A 21,090-nucleotide genomic window follows, 5' to 3' on the forward strand; every position below is an offset into this window, starting at 1 on the left:
GGGGAGGCCGACTTGGAGGAGGCGCCCAACTAGGATCCCTCCTACTTGGGGTGCCCCTTGCTGCTCCCCTCCCTCTCCCACCTATATAAATGTGGGGGGCACCGCTAGAACACATAACATTGATTCCTAGCCGTGTGCGGCGCCCCCCTCCACGGTTTACGCCTCCGGTCATATTGTCGTAGTGCTTAGGCGAAGCCCTGCGCGGATCACTTCACCATCACCATCACCACGCCGTCGTGCTGACGAAACTCTCCATCGACACTTTGCTGGATCAAGAGTTCGAGGGACGTCATCGAGCTGAACGTGTGCAGAACTCGTAGGTGTCGTACGTTTGATGCTTGATCGGTCGGAACGAGAAGAAGTTCGACTACATCAACCGCATTGTCAAACGCTTCCGCTTTCGGTCTACTGGGTACGTGGACACAATCTCCCCCTCTCGTTGATATGCATCTCCTAGATAGATCTTGCGTGAGCGTAGGAATTTTTTTGAAATTGCATGGTACGTTCCCCAACAGTTTGTTCAAGTAAGGATGGTAACTTAGCTCCGGTCCAACCACACAACAACTTATCAAGGCAATGAATGCAAGTCGATGAATCATAGTGAAAGTTACTAGACGAAATTCCTGTGTGTCCTCAAGAGCGTTTTAATCACTATAAGAAGTTTCACCGGCTTGTCCTTAGCAACATTAAGGATTGGGCCACCTTGCTGCACCATGTTACTTTGGTTACTTATTACTCACTATCAATTATCTTGCTATCAAACTATCTTACAACACTAGCAGAGATTACCTTGTTAAAAACTGCTTATTGATTCTTTTTGCTCCTTGTTGGGTGCTACACTCTTACTTATTGAAAGGACTACGATTGATTCCCTATATTTGTGCGCCATCGCACACCATGCTGCGTAGGTGTGTGCCGCTCCCAATCCCTAGCCTGCAGCGTGTCGAACCGAACAATGCAAGCAAGGGAGCATTGGCAAGTGATCCAGCGTCTCTGGTTCCTGCAGGCATAATGGATATCAAGGCTGATGCAGGAGGCTCCTAGCTACAAGGAGGTCTGGCGTCTAGTGCCGTTCTTGATGACCAGCCATGCAAAGAATTTTAGCTGGGGTGGCGCGCAACAACTCCAAATCTCCTCGGCACTTGGCATGGTCGTAAGCCCGAAGAAGAAGGAGCGATAATCCATTCTCTCTGAGTAGCACCCTGATTCGGGCTACTTCCACCGGAAGGAGTCCGGCCCCTCACACATTTATCGCCTTGATGTTGAATTTCGATCCAAAGCAAGCAGAACTAGAAAATCATGGCGCAAGAAAACTCGGCCTTAATGTGCATGATCTAGCTGTTCTGTCATAGGCCCTCACTGACTGTTCATGTAGTGGGGATTGTCAGAGGTATTGAAAAAGAGTTTCCCCCTGCTTTATATATAAAGCAACCAACACCGATCACATAGCACCGCTGGGACGAGAAGCACGCCAAGCCCAAAAGAAACAAGAAAGAAAGAAGAAAAAGGAATAAATGCCAACAACGGCAGCACGACAAAGCGCGGATGACCCGACACCGTTGCACCCTCGAAATTAGTCCCACCACCGCCCAGGGCTCCGCACTGCAGCGTACCAAGCAGCACCTCCAAGAAGGAATGCAACACCGACGATGATGTTGTCCGGACGTGTCCTAGGGTTTCCCCTGTCATGCAGAGGGGAGTGGGGGCTGAGCACCACCGACACCCTTCACGAAGGAATGGTGGCACCCGCAGGCGTCACCGTGTCGATGCCGGAAGAACTGACAGGGATTTCTTCTGCACCCCAAACTCCACGGTCAACCGATCCAGAGCCAACCATCCAACTTGCCACCCACCAGCATACGCCACCGCGGTCTTGATCCCCCCCCCCCCCACGCCTCGCACTAAGATCACCGCCACGAGGCCGAGAGGACGGAGAGAGGTGCACCAGGAATCGGGAGCTGTAGCACTGGGGCCCGTAGGAGGGAACCACCTCCACCGCCATCATGGCCGCCGTCCGGACGCGGCAGCGGGGTATACCAGGCCACCATTGGCCGCCCAGCCCCAAAATGGGCCCGCAAAGCCCTGGCCGCCACGCTGCAGCGGGCCGGCGCCAGAGCCGCCACCGCCCACTAGCTCAACACCGCTCCTCCGCCTCCCGGGAGCACACCGACGACACGCCCCGCTGCCGGCCCGCCCAGACATAGACGAGGCTCAAAGGCCCAGACCTGGGCCGAGTGGGCGCCGCCAACGGCAGCGCCGCCTACCAGCAGATCCCCCGCACTCGCGACAGTCACCCCATCGCCGCACCGGACCGCCGCCGCCTAGGTGCACCCCCAGCGCCGCTCCGCCCCGCCTCGGTGCGTCATTGAGAGGGAAAAGGCCGGGGCGGCGCCGTACGCCAGCGATAACGACGGGAAGGAAGGAGTTGGGGAGGGCTTGAGGGGGGAGGAGCCGGGGACGCGGCCGGTCGCCCGCGGGGGCGACGCGGCCGCGAGAGGGGTGGCGAGACCAGATCTTAAGGCTGTAAAGAAGAGCATGTTCAGAGGTACCACATCGACAGTGTCACGCCAGCTCAGCGCCGAGACCCCCTCGATCCACCGGTCTACCCAAAAAACCGCCGCCTTGCTGTGCCCATTCTGCAAGTAGATTAACTCATTTGTTCAAGGAAAAAAAATAAGCGATGTCGATATTCGTATGTCATCAAGATTGAAAAGCTCTAGTTTTCATGCAAGTTCAAACATAGAACATGTACTGTTTTGGAATCAAACATGCGCACTCCTACTTGACTAAACAACAACAGTACGGGAGTATTCTTTAATTCAAATTGGGACCAGGTATATGCAATGGAGGACTAGTCCCTCCATTCCTACATATAAGATGTTCTAATTTGTTTCAGTATCGGATGTATATACATAGACACATTTTAGTGTGTACGTTCACTCATTGTAGTTCGTAAGTGATACATATTAAAATATCCAAAACATCTTATATTTATGAATAGAGAGATTATTTGATATTCTCATAGTTACATATACTACTTGTACAGAACACACTTCTAGGACAGCAGAGAAATGCATGCTGACAAGAGCTACACGGATGAGCATTTATGCTATGACAATATACTGAGGTTTGCAAGTTTATAGAAACATGTTCTAACCGGTGGACATGGGCTTATGGTGAATGGCTATGATCCTGTGAGGTAGTATAATCCCAAATAGGTGGCTGCTTATATATTCTTTTTCGTGATCAGGGTTACATCATCCAACGGTATAATTGCAAGCTCGCTATCAAGGTTCGAAGACTAATACATTGTTCTATCATCTTGCATGAAAAAATGAACTTGAAACTGAAGTGTTTCTATCCTTCAACCCAAGTGACGGAGTCGATTGTGGCAGATCTCGGGTAAGGGATCCCGAGCTACTAGTCTAGATGCTATGGTAACAGAAACAATGAATTTTACCCGAGCTCTTTTACGGTACCCCAAAATTAATATGGACCGTCTATTTCTCCTGATCCAATGGCCATCGTGATTTTACCTAGGTTAGGACTCTCTGATGAGATAAAACCCTACGTCATGCTTGTGTTATATTGATTTGGAATGAAGTACGAAGTACATGTTGCTTATGCGGTTGCATTTTTAGTTTCCCTTTGGGTGAAGAACCATCAGCACGAACTGTCTTTTTTAACACAGTATAGACATAAGCGCTCATACATACGTGCATACACTCATCCCTATGAACGCACACACTCACACCCTACCCGTATGAGCACCTTCGAGTGACTGAGCCGTCATATCATCTTGGGATTTACGAAGCCACCGTAGGTTCCTCGTCGTCGACGAGAACGTCTCCTCCCACTGAAAGCGCATCGCAGTCGCCGGAAATTCTGAAATAAATCTAGGAATAATGCGAGCACCGGGACTTGAACCCTGATGGACCGGGGATAGTACTGTCCCTCTAACCATCCAAGATTCGCAACTGTCTCTTTCATAAGAGTAAAGATTGGGACCTAAACGTGTCTTTGTAAAGTGTTAAGATTAATTGTTTTTAACACAGTACAGACGCAAGCGCTCATACATACGTGCATACACTCACCCGTATGAATGCATACCCGCACACCCTACCCCTATGGGCATCTTCGAGAGACTGAGACAGCATATAACTCTGGTGGGATAGGGATACCACTTTTCCTCGAACCATCCAACCACAGGTTGGTTCGCAACTGTCTCTTTTATAGGAGTAATAATAAAGATTGGGACCTAAACGTGTCTTTGTAAAGTGTTGAGACTAACTTAGCATTAATCAGGTAGAACTAAAACCTCCAACATATTTAACTCAACATACATACTAGTTGACAACATAAAACTGGTGTTACATGATTGTAATTCTCGTAGAAATATTATGTATGAATCTATTCCGCTATATCTGACTCTCTGTCACTCTTCATGTCCCTTGTATCATAAGTACGGCATCTGAATAACGCCTTCAGGTTTTTCCCCCTGTTTTCTTCGCCTTTACTCACAATCATGCCTAGCAAATGCACATTCAAATCGCTGGCCCAGATAAATTTAACGATCTACAATGACTACACGTGCCATTGGGTGGCACATGCGAACTGTAAAAAAGGAAAGCTAATACCCGCGAACTTATGACAACCATGTACGTATGCATGTTTTTCTTTACATCGGTAGTGCTATTAACACAGTGCTTTTTTTTCTGGAAAAGTGCGTGCTAGAATGGGACACATACACTCAACGTCAGAATAAATTTTGAACAAGGTTATTTGGAGAAAGGAAAAAAAAATTGTGGTAATTTGCACATAGCGGTGTTGGTTTTAGAACTGATCATAAATTGTAATGCACCCTGGATCAAGAGCCGAGCCGAGAGGCAGATGACAGCGCCACTGCCTGCGCCCACACCTTGAGCCTCGCCTTCACGTCCTTGGGATCGTCTCCTGCTCCAAAGTATATGAAGCACATGCATGCATTGATCTGTTAGCCCCACATGGTACAATAGAAGAGAAAGCGAGAAACTTCGCAACACAACAACATCTAATAATATGGTTTTTCTACAAACGATAGTTTAAAAACTAGCTGGTGTTTGGCACCAACAATTATCATAGTTTTATAAACTGTAGTATTCCCAACAGTGGCCCGATTGGCTAATCTTCGTGCTGGAGACCATGTCGGAAAAGATATGTATGGTTCTGCTGATGACTTTTTGGCGCGCTTGGCATGTTCCTAAGCAGCTATGCCACATCATTGTTTTGTATCAAAGATTTTCGTCAAGGGAATCCGGAGAAAGGGAAGATGGTGCTAGAGCCATACGCTAATGCTAGGACGTCCAGACTGGATGTTGCACCATCAAGGGAGGGTTGGTTGAAACTTAAGTGTGATGGGAGCTACATAATGTAGACTAGCCAAGCAAGCCGCCACATGGTCCTACGCGATCATATGGCCTCCATTCGGTTCACGGCCTGCAGAGAGTTCCACACCTTTTCTCAAAAAAAGAGCTTCACACATGTGATAGTCCACTAGAAGCGGAGCTGGAGGCGTGTAGAGAGGAGAACTCCTAATCGGCGCCCATAGCGCCGGTTTTCCTCCTAATGCACATAGCATCCCAACTGGGCCGCCCCCATTTGCAAAGAACTGTAGCGGTGGCGAGGGACTGTGTTGTCTGGCATAATACTGTAGCGATTTTAGTCACTGTACCATCACGAGGTACCGTAGTAGTTGAAAAAAGTCGGCTCATTTGAAAAACAAATCACGAATTTAAAAAACTTCATGAATATTAGAAATTGTTCACGAGTTTGGAAAAAAGTTCATGAAAATTGAAAAAAAAAATCACAAATTACGCACAGATTTTCATAAAAATCAAAAATTACAAAAAAAAGGTCAGAAATGAGAAGAATATTCATGAATTTGAAAAAAGTGTATGAATTCTAAATTTTTCATAGATTTCAAATGTGTTCGCGAATTTCAAAAAGGTTCGTGTATTTGAAAATTGGTCATGAAAATGGGAAACAAATCTTAAATTTGCAAAATGTTAGCAGTTTAAAAAATCATGGAAAATTTAAAATTTTCATGAGTTTGAAAAATTTCACGAGTTGGAAAAAGATCAAGAATTTTAGAAAAGTTCCCTACTTAAAAAATTTCATTAGTGGAGAAAAGTTCATGAAAATTTGAAAAAAGTCGATGAATTTGAAAAGGTTCCAAATTTTAGAAAGTTCATGGCTTGAAAAAGTTCAAAAATTGAAAAAGTTCGCAAAAATGAAAAAAGTTCATAACTTCAAAAACGCTCATGAATATTTGAAAAGGTTCATGAATTTGAGACAAAATCACAAATTTACAAAAAGATTCTGAATTTGAAAATTTTCATGCATTGAAAAAGAAAGATGGAAATAGAATGAAAAGAAAAAGGAAAATAAAAGAAAAACAAAAAGTGAGTAAAACCCATGCCAAAACACCACAAGAAAAAACGGCCAGAAAACCCTGGAAAAACACCCTACATGTGCCGGCTCGTTTGCCACGTAGTGTGGGAGGGGTGTGCACCAGGTAGTAAAATTGCCTATAATTGGTGCTTAGGACGCCAAATAGAATCTGGGTGTAGAGAGGGGCTTCATCTCGCAATGCAAAGAACCCGCTACCCATTATAGAAGAGATGGATTACTCTGAGGCGGTTTCTATGATCAAGGACGACATATGGATCGATCGAACATATGGTACTGGTGAGTGAGATCAAATCTGTGATGTGTGAGGAAAGGAACTTGTGTTTAGTAGTTTGGTCAGCCTATCACAAAATACGGTAAGTCGTAGCCTTGTTTCCTATGAACGAGCTACGCCGTGCACTGTAGTGTGGTTGGGGTCTGAGCATTGGCGGGGATGTAGAGAGTAGATGATGTGTTGGGCCTCTGCCCTGATTGTAAAACTATGAATTGGTTTCTTTATCTTTTCATTAAAAAAATATTTTTTTATCTTTTCTTCTCCTAATATATGATACATATACTTGTGCGTATTCTAAACGAAATCACTTTATCTATCATATTATATAACATGTATGTGTCAGACCATTAGCGAGTGCTTTGCACGTTCTCTGAAGTCGGTGGCATACAAGATGCCGACAAACTAGCGGTAGCATATAGCGTCGTGTCGTCCTACAAGTGTCCTTGTTACCAATGAATGTGAACAGAATTAGCAAAAGGTGCGTGGAATGATCATTGGCAGCAAGTCGAGGGAACCAGCTAGCAAACGTGGCGAACGAACACTAGCGAGCACAAAGCAGCCGGTCATCCAGGGCAGTGCACGACGCACATACACATGCGTCTGTCGCCATCCATCGCCCATCGGAAACTCGGAGCAAACGGCATGCATGCACCTCCGTTCATCGCCACGAATCAACGAAGATGAGGGAGGAACGGTCGCGTCACTCAAATAAATTCTGTGCACGCCCACGTGTGTAGGTGCTTTTGTTTGAAAAGACTTGTGAATGAACCGGAAATGCGCGTGCGGGGCACTCACATGTCAAGCCCCGCCGCCCGTTTGTTTTGCCTCGTGCCTCGCGCAGTTGTTCAATCACGCACGAGGACACAATACAAATGAAAATCCCTCAAGAAGTTCTAAATTTTAAATTTTAACGATGAAATTTACGGTTTTTGCATCTAAAACAGACAAGTTTCAACCAGTTTCAGAGATAGTATAATTTCAAGCGATTTTTTCTGTCGATAGTAGACACAAAATAATTGAACTTTATCGATCGCTCGTACTAAGTTTTAGTGTTGAAACTTAACATATTTTTTTAAAGTCATCAAAATATATTTGAAATGATTTTTATTTGAAAGCGCTGGTCACGTGAAACACGAATATGAAAACAGAACTTAATTTTGAATTTTTATTTAAATAATACTATAAAACTTTGAAAATCGGAAGCCAAGAAAAAAGTGGGCACCAGGGACATGTGTGCCCCTGCACTTGTGTTTCACAAATCCTCGTCCGTAATGAACGCATGATATACTCGTTTCTGTTTGAACAGGGTTGCTCGGGAGCTAGGCTCCGCTCTGGGGCAACTTCAAAGCCGTTCATCAATTGGACAATGTTAAATATCCGCGGACACCTCTGGATGTATTCGTGAATATCAGTAAGAGAGGCGGACATTCAACCATATTCATTAAATGTTTGCCACTTGTTGAATAAAGCGAGGAGGTCGAAGGAAGAAGGGCAAAAAATGTGTTTGTGATGGGGTTCAACGCTGCGTTGGCTTGTCCGCGGCATGTCTGGACTCCTCAAAACTTACACAAGTTTAAATGTAGTTCGTGGGATTTCGGACGTCTGGACGTGTCCAGAGAATGCGGGCCGTTGGATGATCAAAAAATGTTCGGGCCACGCGGAAAGAACATTTGAGGGTGCTTTGGTAAACCGTGTTGGAGTTGCCCTTACCTTCCATGTTACCTAGATCAGCGAGTGCTCAGTGAACGAGGGCTTCGACAGTGTTGAGCGGTGTCATTTTACTTTTTTTCTTGTTCATAGTCTTTTTCTCCTTTGCACTCCCTCTGTCATATACAAATTAACGCTAAAACAGATGTATCTAGCGGTTAGATACATCTCGTTTGAGTATCAATTAATATGAAACGGAGTACCTATTTATCTTGTTTGGCTGTTCGGGGTTTTGATCTTACCTACTTTTGTATGTGTTGGTTAATGTTTTATATATAAGGCATAGCGAAAGTCTAACTTTGATCAATAACTTATGAATCATGCACCATGGAACAACCACACATCAATACAGTGCCCGATAAGTGAGGCAAATCGGCTAGCTAAAAGTAAAGTAGACAAACGGGCGGCAAAAAATAATTTTATTTTTTTGTTTTCACCATAATCAATTTGTATTAAGCTGCACATTTAGAGCATCTCCAGCCGCGCCCCCAACAGGCCCCCCCAGGCGACTTTTTCGGCGCCGGCGCAAAAAAACGGCCCAGTCGCGCCCCCAGGACGACGAAAAGCGCCGGTTCGGCCCTTTTTTCCGCCCGGCGGCAGCAGGCCGAACCCGGCGCGCTGGGGGGCGCTTGGGGGCTCCGGCGCAAGGGAAAAGCGCGGTTGGCCCACGCCGTCAGGTGAAAAGTCAAGATTTTCTTCCCCGACTCGCCTCCCACCCCCCGCGCTCTCGGCCGCCACTAGGTATATCCCGGCGCCGCCCCGCTGCCCTTCACCGGTAGATAGCCATTCCCCGCCGGAAAAATAGCAGAGGTTCGCCGCGGCAGCCCCTCCGACACCAGTTGGGCGTTTCCGGCCGCGGAGGGGCAGTTTAGCGGCAGGTGCACGCCCACCGTGCGCAAGGTGTTCGGCGATTTGCCTGCCTCGGCGATGGACTCGGATGATGAGGAAGTGCTCGCCGCGCTGCTGGAGGAGGAAGCCGAGGTCGACGTCCAGGAAGAAGAGCATCTCATGGTGCTCGCCGCCCTCGCCCAGCTACTGGCGAGCAATGAAAAGGCGCGGCGAGGTGGCTCGGCGCCGGGGCGGGTGAAAGCAAAGAACCGGCATCGTCTCGAAGGCTACTGCATGCTCTACTCCGACTACTTCGCCGATGCTCCACTTCACGGCGACAGAACATTTCGGCGCCGTTATCGGATGAGTAGAAAGCTTTTCCTCAGGATTGTGAATTCCATCCGGGAGTTCGACAACTACTTCAAATGCAAGATGGATTGCACCGGCAAACTTGGATTCACCTCCATCCAGAAATGCACGACAGCGATGAGGATGTTTGCATACGGAGCTCTCGGTGACTCACAGGACGACTATGGGCGCATGGCCGAGTCCACCAGCATAGAGTGTTTCTACAAGTTCTGTCGGGCAGTGGTGGCAGTGTTTGGACCGCAATACTTGAGAACACCCAATGCGGAAGACACTGCTCGGATCCTAGCACAGAATGCAGCAAGAGGATTTCCTGGGATGCTTGGAAGCATCGACTGGATGCATTGGAAATGGAAGAATTGCCCATTTGCTTGGCAGGGGATGTACAAAGGCGCCAAAGGCGGTTGCAGTGTGGTACTTGAGGCGGTGCCCACACAGGACCTCTGGATTTGGCACTCCTTCTTTGGTATGCCAGGAACTCACAATGACATCAACGTGCTGCAGTGCTCTCCTGTCTTTGCCAAGCTTGTTGAAGGTCATTCTCCTCCGGTGAACTTCGAGATCAATGGGCGGCACTACAACAAGGGGTACTATCTAGCTGATGGCATCTATCCGAGATGGCCGACATTTGTGAAGACCATCAAAAACCCTGTGCCTGGAGGCAAGAACGCCTGGTTTGCGAAGATTCAGGAGGCTTGCAGGAAGGATGTCGAGCGGCCATTTGGTGTGCTCCAATCTCGATTTGCTGTTGTCCGGTACCCCGCTCAGACCTGGTCGAAAGATCAAATGTGGGAGATCATGACCTGTTGTGTCATCTTGCACAACATGATCATTGAGAGCGAGCAGGAAGAGCCAGTATTTGACACTGAACCATACCACAGGCAGGATCCTCTTGCCCAAATTGATCACCGGCTACCGGCAACCTGGACTGCCTACCTCAGTATGCGTCAAGAGATCCGAGACCCACAGGTGCATCATCAACTGCAGCAAGATCTGATAGAGCACCTATGGAGGCTCAAGAGCGACACCGGGCGCGACGTGTGATGAAATATGAGTTTTTATTTGTTGAACTATATAATTTGTAGTGAACTATTCGTTGTTGAACTATTTTGTTGAAGTATTTGAATTTTCTGTGATGAAATATGTGATAAAAAATATTTATGCTGATAATTGAACGCCGAGCCACGGCGAACCACGCCGAATATGGGCCTATTCTCGCCCATATGGGCCTTTTTCGCCAAAATGGGGCTTCAAAAGTGGGCCAAAATTGGCGACCGGAGGCGACGACTGGGCGCAAAACCGCCCCAGTGCTGAACGAATCGCCGGCTCACCCCCAGGAGGCGATTTTTATGCGTCCTGGAGGGGCCAACGGCTGGAGATGCTCTTATATGATACGTATATGAGAGGCGATATGTGGTTTATGAGAGGTGAAAGCCCCATATGTCCAATTCGGCTCCATGGGAGCATTTGTTCATGTGTTTTTTTTTTTGCAAATGTAAAAAATAAACAAATATTGGACATGTGCATGTCAAAATGTTATATGCAAATGTTTGGGTGAAATCCAATCATTTTGACCTATGTAAAACAATAAGTTGAGTGTCAAATATTTGGCCTTTTTAGATCACTGAACTTTTTTTTTCGGGCAAAGAAGGACTGTTCTGTTTGGGGCGAAAATTGTCAAACACGATGTATTAGACACTAACATGAACGCAAGTACTCCAAAAGAAAATCAGAATTTTAATTTAGCGTTCTGGAAGCCAAAACGCCGTGCCCCGAAAGCCCGGCTGAGTTGATGTGAAATGGACGTGTGACGAACTAGCCGAGGGAACTGACCGGTAAACCGAGCCGATCGATCTCCGGCAGACGGATGAAACCCTTGTATGCTGGCCAGTCATTTTTTGTTTGTTTGTACAAGTAACAGTTCTATGGAAAATTAATTAGCAAGCTGGTGGTAGTGGTTGTGGTTAATGATTTGCGATGATGAGGGTACTAACCGGGGCTGGAGATGCGCCAGCTGCCGGAGGCCGGGGAGTTGCCGCCGCTGCTGGCGGTGTCGACGTTGGGGGCCGCGTAGGAGGGGATCTCCACCGTCCAGTCGCACGGCAGGCCGAAGCCGAGGTCCTTGCAAGCACGCAGCTCCTCCGTGTCCATGGCCACGCTGCCCCGCGCAGGGGACTCGCCGCCCTTCCCGACCACCACCGTCACCTCATCGCCGCGCTCGCCCAGCTGCTGCCGCTGCTTCCTCATCTGCCACGCGCGATCGAGCCACACCTCCCGCATCATCCGCTGGCGCCGGTAGTGCTGCCGGCGCCTGTCGTGGGGGGCGCCGGGCCACCACCCCGCCTCTGTCTCGCTGGCGTAGTCCTTGGAGTAGCGCCACGGCGACTGCGACGGCGCCCCGCGCTCCGGCGTGCCCGGTAGCGACGCCGAGGAGGGAGGCTTCAGATTTCCTGGGCTATCGTACGGGTGCCAGGGCTGGCTCTCGTACTCGCCGTTGAGACCATCGGACCTCACCTCGTCCTCATCCTCCTCATCGACGTCTGCCGACCCGTCTTCCTCATCGTCGGCGTCACCGCCGTCGGAGCCTTCGACGGTGAGGAGGGACATGCGCTTCCTGATGTCCCAGTCCTCATCGTCGTCGTCGTCCTCCTCCTCCTCCTCGACGAAGTCATCTTCTTCGTCGTGCTCGATGAGATCCCGGAGCCTGGGAAGAGGGAACGTCGTTGTCCTTGCCGACTTGGACGGGGACGCCATTTCGATCCAGGCGAGGGAGAGGACTTGGCGAGCCAAGACCCTGACAAGTAAACGCGTTTGTTTGCTTGCTCTCTTGTTTCGTTAGGTGTGGAAGGAGGGAGGATATGCTAGCAATGTGCTCACTGGCTGCGACGTCGATCGGGTGATGGATAGGTTTTTATATGTGGACTCAACCACAGGCGCGACCGTCACCATCCTTCCTCCCCGGAAGGTCATATTAGACGCTCTGTGTCAAGATGAAGCGGCAACCGCGAAGAGGGTCCTGACTGGGCCGACCCTAGTATGACGCTACTCACTTTGGCAGACTTCAAACGATGTATAAGTTCGTTTTTCTGCTTCTTTGAAAAAAATGTTGCAGTATTTTTTCTCGAAAAGTTATTAAAAGAAATACTCAATTTGTAAAGTTCTCATGAATATAAAAAATATTTTTTCAATTTAAAACCATATTCTAGTTTACAAAAGATGTTATCAAAATTAAAATGTGTTTGAAAATTTTATTAAATACCCATATTTTCATAAAATGTGATTGAATTAAAATAAATATATGTATATTTTAAAAAAGTTCCTCTAATTATAAAAATTTAAAATATATAAAAATGCTTGAGAATTAAAAAAACGTGTATTCCAAATATGATCACGAAATTTAAAAACAATGTTCTTATTTCTCGAAAACTGTTCTTCAGTTTAATAGAATAGTGTTGAATTTTAAAAAATGTTTGTATATTTCAGAATTGTTGGTTTTTAATGAAATTCTATTTCACCATTTTGTAAAATTAAAAATAATAATAATAAATAAGAAAAAATAAAAGTAAAATAAATAAATAAAAAGGAATATAAAAAAGGAAAATCCAACCAAACAGAAAGAACGAACCAAAAATTACAAATATGATCAAGCCAGAAAAAGAAACTAAAAAAAGGGATATGATCCAACCAGAAAAAAGGAACAAAAGTTGTAATACAAACAAACAAATCAAAGAAAATCAGTGGAAACTGACAAATACATGGGCCAGCCCCATCGAGCGATGTGTTGCGCGGACTTGCCGTGTAAGTCGGTCCATAGCACTTGTGCATATGCCAGTGGCCCGCACCCCTTGACGCCCGGCAGGCTCGCTCGCTAGGTGCTCGCCCTCGGTGAATCCAATTTGGCGCTTTGCAAACGGGTGCCTGAAGAACCCCCCCCCCCCCCCCCCCCCCCCCCCTCCCTGCTGGACTTTTTTTGTGTTTTTTATCCGCAAAAAGGCGAGCTTTCGGCAAATCAAACCAGCGACCTCTGGCATCGAGGTAAGCTGGTATAAGCAACACGCCACCCAGCGGGATGTGGTAAACTTCATTTTTTCTTTATTTTATTCTTTCATCCCCTTTTCCTTTTTTTTGTTTTCCTTGTGTTCCTTTTTCATTGTCTGTTTTTTCTTTTCTTCTTCTTCCGGGTAGATGAATTGTTTGCAAATACGTGAATGTTTTCTTCAAAATAGATGATTTTTTTAAAATTTGATAAACATTTTTTTCAAAAGTGATGAACTTTTCTTCAAATAGATGAACTTTTTTGCAAAATCGACGAACTTTTTTCAGAGTCGACGATTTTTTTCAAATCCGATGATTTTTTTTCAAATTCGATTAACTTTTTTCAAATCGGTTAACCTTTTTTAAAGAGATGAACTTTTTTTCAAAATGGATGAACTTTTTCTTTAAATTTGTAAACCATTTTTGATTTCACAATTTTTTTCATAAGAAATAGAAAAACTGGGCGGTTTTTCTTGGGATAATTAATTATGTGCCCTTAGTTGTGTCCCCCTCGGTAGGTTTACCCCTAGTTTTCGAAAACACTCGCTCCTGGCCAAACCACTTTGCTCATCTTATGCTTTTGCCCTTTGACCGTTTGATCGTCATTTTCAATAAATCATAAAAAAGTCATACTAACTCAGAAAAATATGAACAAGATATCAAAATATTCAGAAAAACATCACCTATATGGGCATGCCATTTGCATTCATGGCAAAGGTGATAGAAGGTACCCATCTCAGTTTGAGCTCATATGATCTCAGCATGAACAGTAAAAGCTGAAATAATTGAAAACAATATCTAAAAATTCTAAAAAAAATGGTGGCTAACATTGACCAATGTTTTGAATTGCTAAGTTTCATAAGGGAATGACATTGATGGAAGTCGTGGAGAAAAACAAAACCGATGCTGCAAAACAAAAGCATTATGGAGTGCTAATTTTGTTTTTTGGCCACGACTTTCATGAATGTCATTCCCTAATGAAACTTAACAAGCACTCGAAACATTGGCCAATGTTTGCCACCAAAACAATCAAGAATTTTTTGATTTTTTTAAAAAAATTCACATTTTACTATTCGTGTTGAGATCATATGAGCTCAAACTGAGATGGTTTTTTTATGAATGCAAATCACATGCCCATGTAGGTTATGTTTTTCTTAATATTTTCATATAGTATTCACATTTTTTTGAGTTAGTATGAATTTTTCAAAATAACGGTCAAACGGTCAAAGGGTAAAAGCATAAGACGAGCAAAGTGGTTTGGGCGAGAACGAGTATTTTCGAAAACTAGGGGTAAACCGGCCAAGTGTGACCCAACTAGGGGCACAAAACCAATTATCCCTTTTTTCTTACCGAATCAACAGCAAAAAAAATGGAAAAACTTGGGATGGTAGCTTGCGGCCGATCTAGTGAAGCGAGCGACCGAACTCAGTAGTAGCGACTTTTTTTGTTTTCCGGAGTGAGCAAGCGCGCTCGTGGCCCGGCCCATGCTAGCGACGGTGCCAGTGCCAGCTCGATAACGGGCGCCGGCAGCGCTACATAGGAGCTCCCCTCACCCTCTGGCTTCCCTCGCCCCGTCGCCCGTCAGCTACTGGTTAACCTTCGAAAAACAAACTTCGGCTTTTTACAGATTAAAAAAGGTGTACATTAAAAAACTGTTTGCATGTTTGAAAAACATTAATGAATTTTAAAAAAGTTGACAAAATTGAAGAAATGATCCTAATTTACCAATATGCTCACAAATATGAAAAATATTTATTATTTTTTAAAAATATAATGAATTTATTTGTTTATTCAATGCATCTATGAAAAGGTAATCACATTGAAAACTCTCCACAAGTTTTAGGAAATTCGTGGATTTTAAAAAGTTAACTAGTTTTAAATGAAGTTTATGAATTTGAGAAATATCATGAACTTAAAAAAGATGCCACCACTTATTAATCAAAGTCACGAACTAAAGAAATGCTCATAAATTTCACATTTTTTATAAATTTGAAAATGAGAAGTAAAAAAGTAAAAGTAAAACAAGCAAAAATACAAAACCAAATTTTTTTGCCCAAAAGCTTCCTGAATCCTCCCAAAACTGAGACCAGACGAAAGCTAATGGGCTGACCCATTACAAAGTGCTACTTTATGAAAATTATGGAAACTCTGAACACCTTTTGCAAATTATAAATTTTGGAAGAAACGGAAACATAAATAAAAGACGAGAAGAAACAAAAATAAAGTGAAAAAAACAAAAAATTCATAAAAGCTGCTAAAGAGAAAACCCCAATCCAGGAACATTTTGGATGGTTCCAAAACCGGCTGGCGCGCTTGTGTAACACGTCAAAATGCAGTGGCCCATCTTAGCTTCAGTCGCTTTGCGCACTTGTGCGAAGCTGTGGCAATTTGCTGCGGCGAGCGAAGAATAGGAAATGGGGTCCTCTTATATGAATCAGTTTCAAAATTAACAAAATTGTTTGGATTTTGCGAAATGTAGGGGCGCGGCACACAAGAGTTAACGCAACTGGGCCGGCCCATTGAGGCACGAGCAAGTTGTTTTTTTAGCGCGCGACCTAAAAGTCCTAAAAATGCAGTGTGCGGGCGAGGAATCGAACTCGCAACCTAATACTCCTAAGCGCCGGCTAGTAGCCACTATAACTGATGGTTGTTGGCAATGTATATGAAGTGCAAAATATTTAAGAACACACTACAGCATCAAGATTTGAAAACATTTTAAAAATTGTGAACATATTTGAAATGCTGAATATTTTTTAAAAGAATTGAAACTCCAAACAGTTTTTGAATTTGCAGATATTAATTAAGAATTGTGAACCAAATTTGAAACCCGGAACAATTTTTAAAAGAACGAAACAAATATTGAATTACGGGAGGTAGAAAAAATGAAATCCAAACCATTTAAATTTTAACAATTTAAAGTTCTTAAAAAATGGATTTATGAAAAATGAAAAATAGAACAAATGAAAAAAATGGGTACAGAAAAAACCAAGTAACCTTGCATGTACGACAAGTGGGCCCTTTCAGGGGAGCGACAAATAGGAGACTCGTGTACGTTTTGGCTCGGCAAATAGGAGATTCCTCGGAAATGTGCCCTTCCATGGGAGCGACTATGTATCGTCGGGATCCTATTTGGCGCGCGACTCACTGGTTAACTATCGTGCGCACACCCATTCCTTACACATACAATTATAGGCCAGGCCAACTAGAGTGTGGCGATAGAGCTCACGGGCTCGCCTGCACCTGTTACCTTTTTTTTTTGTTGAGACAAGCCTGCACCTGTTACCTGGATCAATAGTACAGCTCGTAGATGGGGCTAGCATTTATTGTGTTTGGAAAATACTGGAGATTATACGCGGTGGAAATTTAGTGTACAGGAATAGGCCCGTATGCCAGGGCAGCGGAGTGATGCATCGCCGTGACGACTGGATCGAAAATGTTCCATTGGTCCATGATGGTTGCGGTCCAGCCGTACCGACCTACCGGGCTAGCACAACGGCGTCTTCGTGACGACCGAGCGATTTTTTTTTTGACAAACTGGGTCCACTGCAATCTCCACCCCTTTGCGTGCTCTGCTCTGCGCGCGGGCGGTTCAACCTATGACGATGGCGGAGGCGGTCAGGGATGGATTCGAGTTCTTATCAGATCCGGTCGACGGGTATGCTAAGATGTTCTAGTCTTTTGCATGTGCGTATCTTAGGTGTGCGGTCTGGTTTGGACAGATTTCCAGTGTCGGCGATTGGCACGGCGAGTGCATTTCGGAAGTGCAGCCGGTTTTAGATCTGTTGGACAAGATCGACGAGTCCAGCATTGGGGATGTCGGCGATGCGCCGGCGAAAGTACTGCTGGACCTGAACGGCGTTTGCACGGGATTGAGCTTGTCGGCGGCCGACTCGGACCAGTCAATGGGCAAGGACGACCCGCAGGCGCCGGGGTTGATGGAGAGGTAATTCCCCCATAAGCTATACAGATTGTATTGTTGGCACCGTTGTTCTGCGGTTCCTCAAGTCTGGACGGGGCTGCTTAGAACCAATTAGTTTAGACTAGCTAAACCCGCGCGGCAACACGCCGCGCTTGTGGATTAATCCTGACTATTTAAGCAATAGATTGATGAATAATCACTCGCTATTAATTAAAGAGAGTGAGAACAATACGCAAAAAGGTTGAAGATGGCAAGTAACTAAATTTATTATGACCATGCAAATGCATGGATACAAGGTTAATATTGACACACCTCTAAGGAGAACTATCTATTGAAAACATATGCAGCTCACTCTACGCAGCAAACTGTATACATTGATACTAACACAATGTGATAAGAAGTTGCACATAATCTTCGATAGATTAGATCCTCCTGGTATATCCTCCTGTAGGATTAGTGCCCATAATAAAGTGATACATAGCATTTGCAAATTCTTGGACATGTCTGACAGGTGGATGTGCTCATGTATATGTAGTGAGAGGATCCTTGATGTGGAGACGGTAAGGGTACATGTGAAGTGGTAATACATCAGAGAAATTGTTGCATATTTTTGCTAGAATCATTGTATGCCTTTAAACTCGTTGTGTAGCTATCTGTTGATGGGTCATGTTAAACTGCCATTGTTTTGTTTGTGCTTTCTCTCTTGCTGTAAATAATTTCTCCTTCATGACCTCTAGGGCATAGTAGTTATGGTCGTTGATAGAAATATTGTAATATGCACAGATACATTCCAAGGCTACCTGAGCTGCTTTCTCTTTGGCTTCATCTTTTGTGCTAGCTGGTTCTCCTTCAAATGTGATAGATGATTCTCCGCGGTTGTCCTTTTCACGCGGGAGGCCTATCAATACGGACGCTTGCACCATGTCCCCATGGAGATACCAGTGAGTGTAGCCTTGTATTTTTAGGCCAACTGCCGAAGTTATTGTCTCAAGTTACTTCCTGCATAGAAAGATACTCACACCAGGCTGTATTTGCATTTGTAAGTGAGGAAGCCAAATTGAATTTAAATCCTTCAAAACAAAAAATATTCACGTACGATATAGGCACATCTTATGGGATTTGCGATCCAATGAATAACATCTGGCTGGTTTTCAAGCGGGCACCAACTTCGTTAAGTCTCTCTTTTGCTTCTTAAGGCATGCCTTCACCTACCCAACTATGGAAAAATTTAACATGCTCCCTGTGACCCTCTCTTTTTACATGTCAGGTAAGAAGGTAAGAGTTAATCAGACCACTAATTATGAGATCGACGACTCAGATCTATTATATACTCTTACCTCTTATGTGAAAAGAGAGGGTAAGAGGGAGCATCTTAAAATTGCTCACCAACTATAAAGATGAATGAGCAAAGTAATTGGGAATGTGCAGCAAACAAAGACAGCTAAATATGACTAAATAGATTAAGTAATCTGAAAGTGGGCATGTGTTGTCGAGCGCGAGCAGCGGCTCAAGAGCCTCTGCCACGTCGCACATCCAGAACTGCGTTTTAGGCACGCTCTCCAGGTCAGAAGTGTGACACGGCCGCGGCAGCGCGCCAATTCCGCAGCCGGATCCCGCCCATAATCCCGGCCGATGCCGAGAACAAACCGCACGAGACCTGGTATCTATGAAAACACAAATGCCCGAGAAGAATCGGACCCGAGGTAGCAAATTTACCAAAAAAGTGTCCACAGCCAAATCCCGCAGTAATGCACATGTCAATCATAATTTAGTCTAGTGGAAGGTTTTTTTCTTCAAAAGTCCACATAACAGAAACTTGGCAGCAACAAAATTTCACCATGTACACCAGAATACCATCCACCAACAAATGAATAATCATCAAAAAAATGGTATGCAAAAGGTAGCGCCTAAATCAGCTAGGTGTAGCGCAGTAAGATCACCTTGCAAGTCTTAACAGTTGTAATTCTATGTTGCATAGGGGATTGTTTCATAGAGTTTTAAGAACTTAATTGTTAATATATGAAAATTATACATGGTTAACATAGTATAGACCTTTTTGGTGCAAACGTTACAATAATATGAACATTTAGTAAGCAAGGTTGTAGACCATATGATCGAGTGCTAGCACAAATGTTGTATCCTAGTCGCTCCTTCTCTTGTTTCTCTGTTTTGCTTTGTTCTGAACATTCTGAATTGTTAACATTTTCATGTACGCTTCTGAACTGAACTTCTTGCTCACCCGCAAAAAAAAGAGAACTGAACTTCTTGCAGATAACTTCAGGTTTCAGCATCAGGTAGATGGGGGTTACGACGGTAAGCAAACTTGATGGTGACGCCGCAGCTACCAGGGAGGGGCGCGGCAATGACTCTGGAGCGGCTGGCGAAAGAAGGAACAGTCAGCACCTGCACCACACGCACGCAAACTCACCCAGCACACTGCACACTGCGCACATCCAAACATAGCGGGCCTTGAGCGCACAAGAAAGAAGCAATGTGCCCGCTCAAGCAAGCTCGAGGCGGGAGATGCTAATACCAAATACTTTCACCTTAGGGTGAATGCGAGAAGGAGGAAAAACCATATTCATCGCCTCAAACATAACAACGGTTGGGTTACGAACCATGAGCAAAAAGAGAAAATCATTCATGGCCACTTCGCCGAGGCCATTGGAAGAGGGGGCCCTCGAACCAAGGACTTCAACTGGCAGAACCTCGAATTTGAGGAAATAGATCTTCACGGTCTCGATGACCCTTTCACCTCAGAAGAGGTGTGGAATGCCATCAAACAAATGCCCAGTGACACAGCCCCGGCCCGGATGGTTTTACAGGGGCATTCTTCAAAAAATGTTGGCATATCATCAAAATTGATGTCATGCGTGTCATCGATCTGTTTGGAAATCTACATGTGGGAAACCTCCATTGGTTAAACTCCGCAAATGTCATCTTGCTGCCCAAAAAGGAAGGGGCGGAAGGAATCTCCAACTATAGGCCCATTAGCCTCTTCCACGCCATTGCCAAGATTATTGCTAAAGTGCTTGCCCTACGACTCGCCCCCCTCATGAACAACCTTGTCACGCATGCCCAAAGCGCGTTCATTAAGGGACGAAATATCCACGATAACTTCATGTATGTGCGAAATCTCGCGCGACGGCTTCACAAGAGCAAGACTCATTCCCTCCTCTTCAAGCTTGACATCCGCAAAGCGTTCGACTCCGTGTGGTGGGAATACATCCTCGACCTCCTTCAAAGGAGAGGCTTCCCAAACAAGTTCAGGGAGTGGATCACCGCTCTTCTTAAGACATCTTCCTCGAGAATGCTTCTAAATGGGATTCCCGGCAATGCCATCAAACACGGGAAGGGATTTCGACAAGGAGATCCACTATCTCCTCTCCTCTTTGTCATTGCCATTGATCCTCTCCAACAAGTTCTTAATGTGGCCACTCGCTGCGGGATTCTTCACAAGATCAGAGGGCGTGGCACTTGCTTCCGGACCTCCCTTTATGCGGACGACGCGGCT

General features: G+C 45.2%; 1 protein-coding gene across 1 annotated transcript; it reads right to left on the reverse strand.

The window, feature by feature from the left end:
- Positions 1-4,512: 4,512 nt before the first annotated feature.
- LOC109738652 (uncharacterized) lies at positions 4,513-12,506 on the reverse strand. Its single transcript, XM_020297747.4, has 2 exons — positions 11,617-12,506; positions 4,513-4,953 (listed from the first exon to the last, which is right to left on the reverse strand). The coding sequence occupies exons 1-2, from the start codon at positions 12,374-12,376 to the stop codon at positions 4,868-4,870; spliced, it is 846 nt and encodes a 281-aa protein (XP_020153336.1). The 5' UTR covers positions 12,377-12,506; the 3' UTR covers positions 4,513-4,867.
- Between the last annotated feature and the right edge of the window lie 8,584 nt (positions 12,507-21,090).

This window comes from Aegilops tauschii, chromosome 3, assembly GCF_002575655.3.
Source record: "Aegilops tauschii subsp. strangulata cultivar AL8/78 chromosome 3, Aet v6.0, whole genome shotgun sequence".
In the NCBI taxonomy this organism is placed as follows: Eukaryota; Viridiplantae; Streptophyta; class Magnoliopsida; order Poales; family Poaceae; genus Aegilops; species Aegilops tauschii.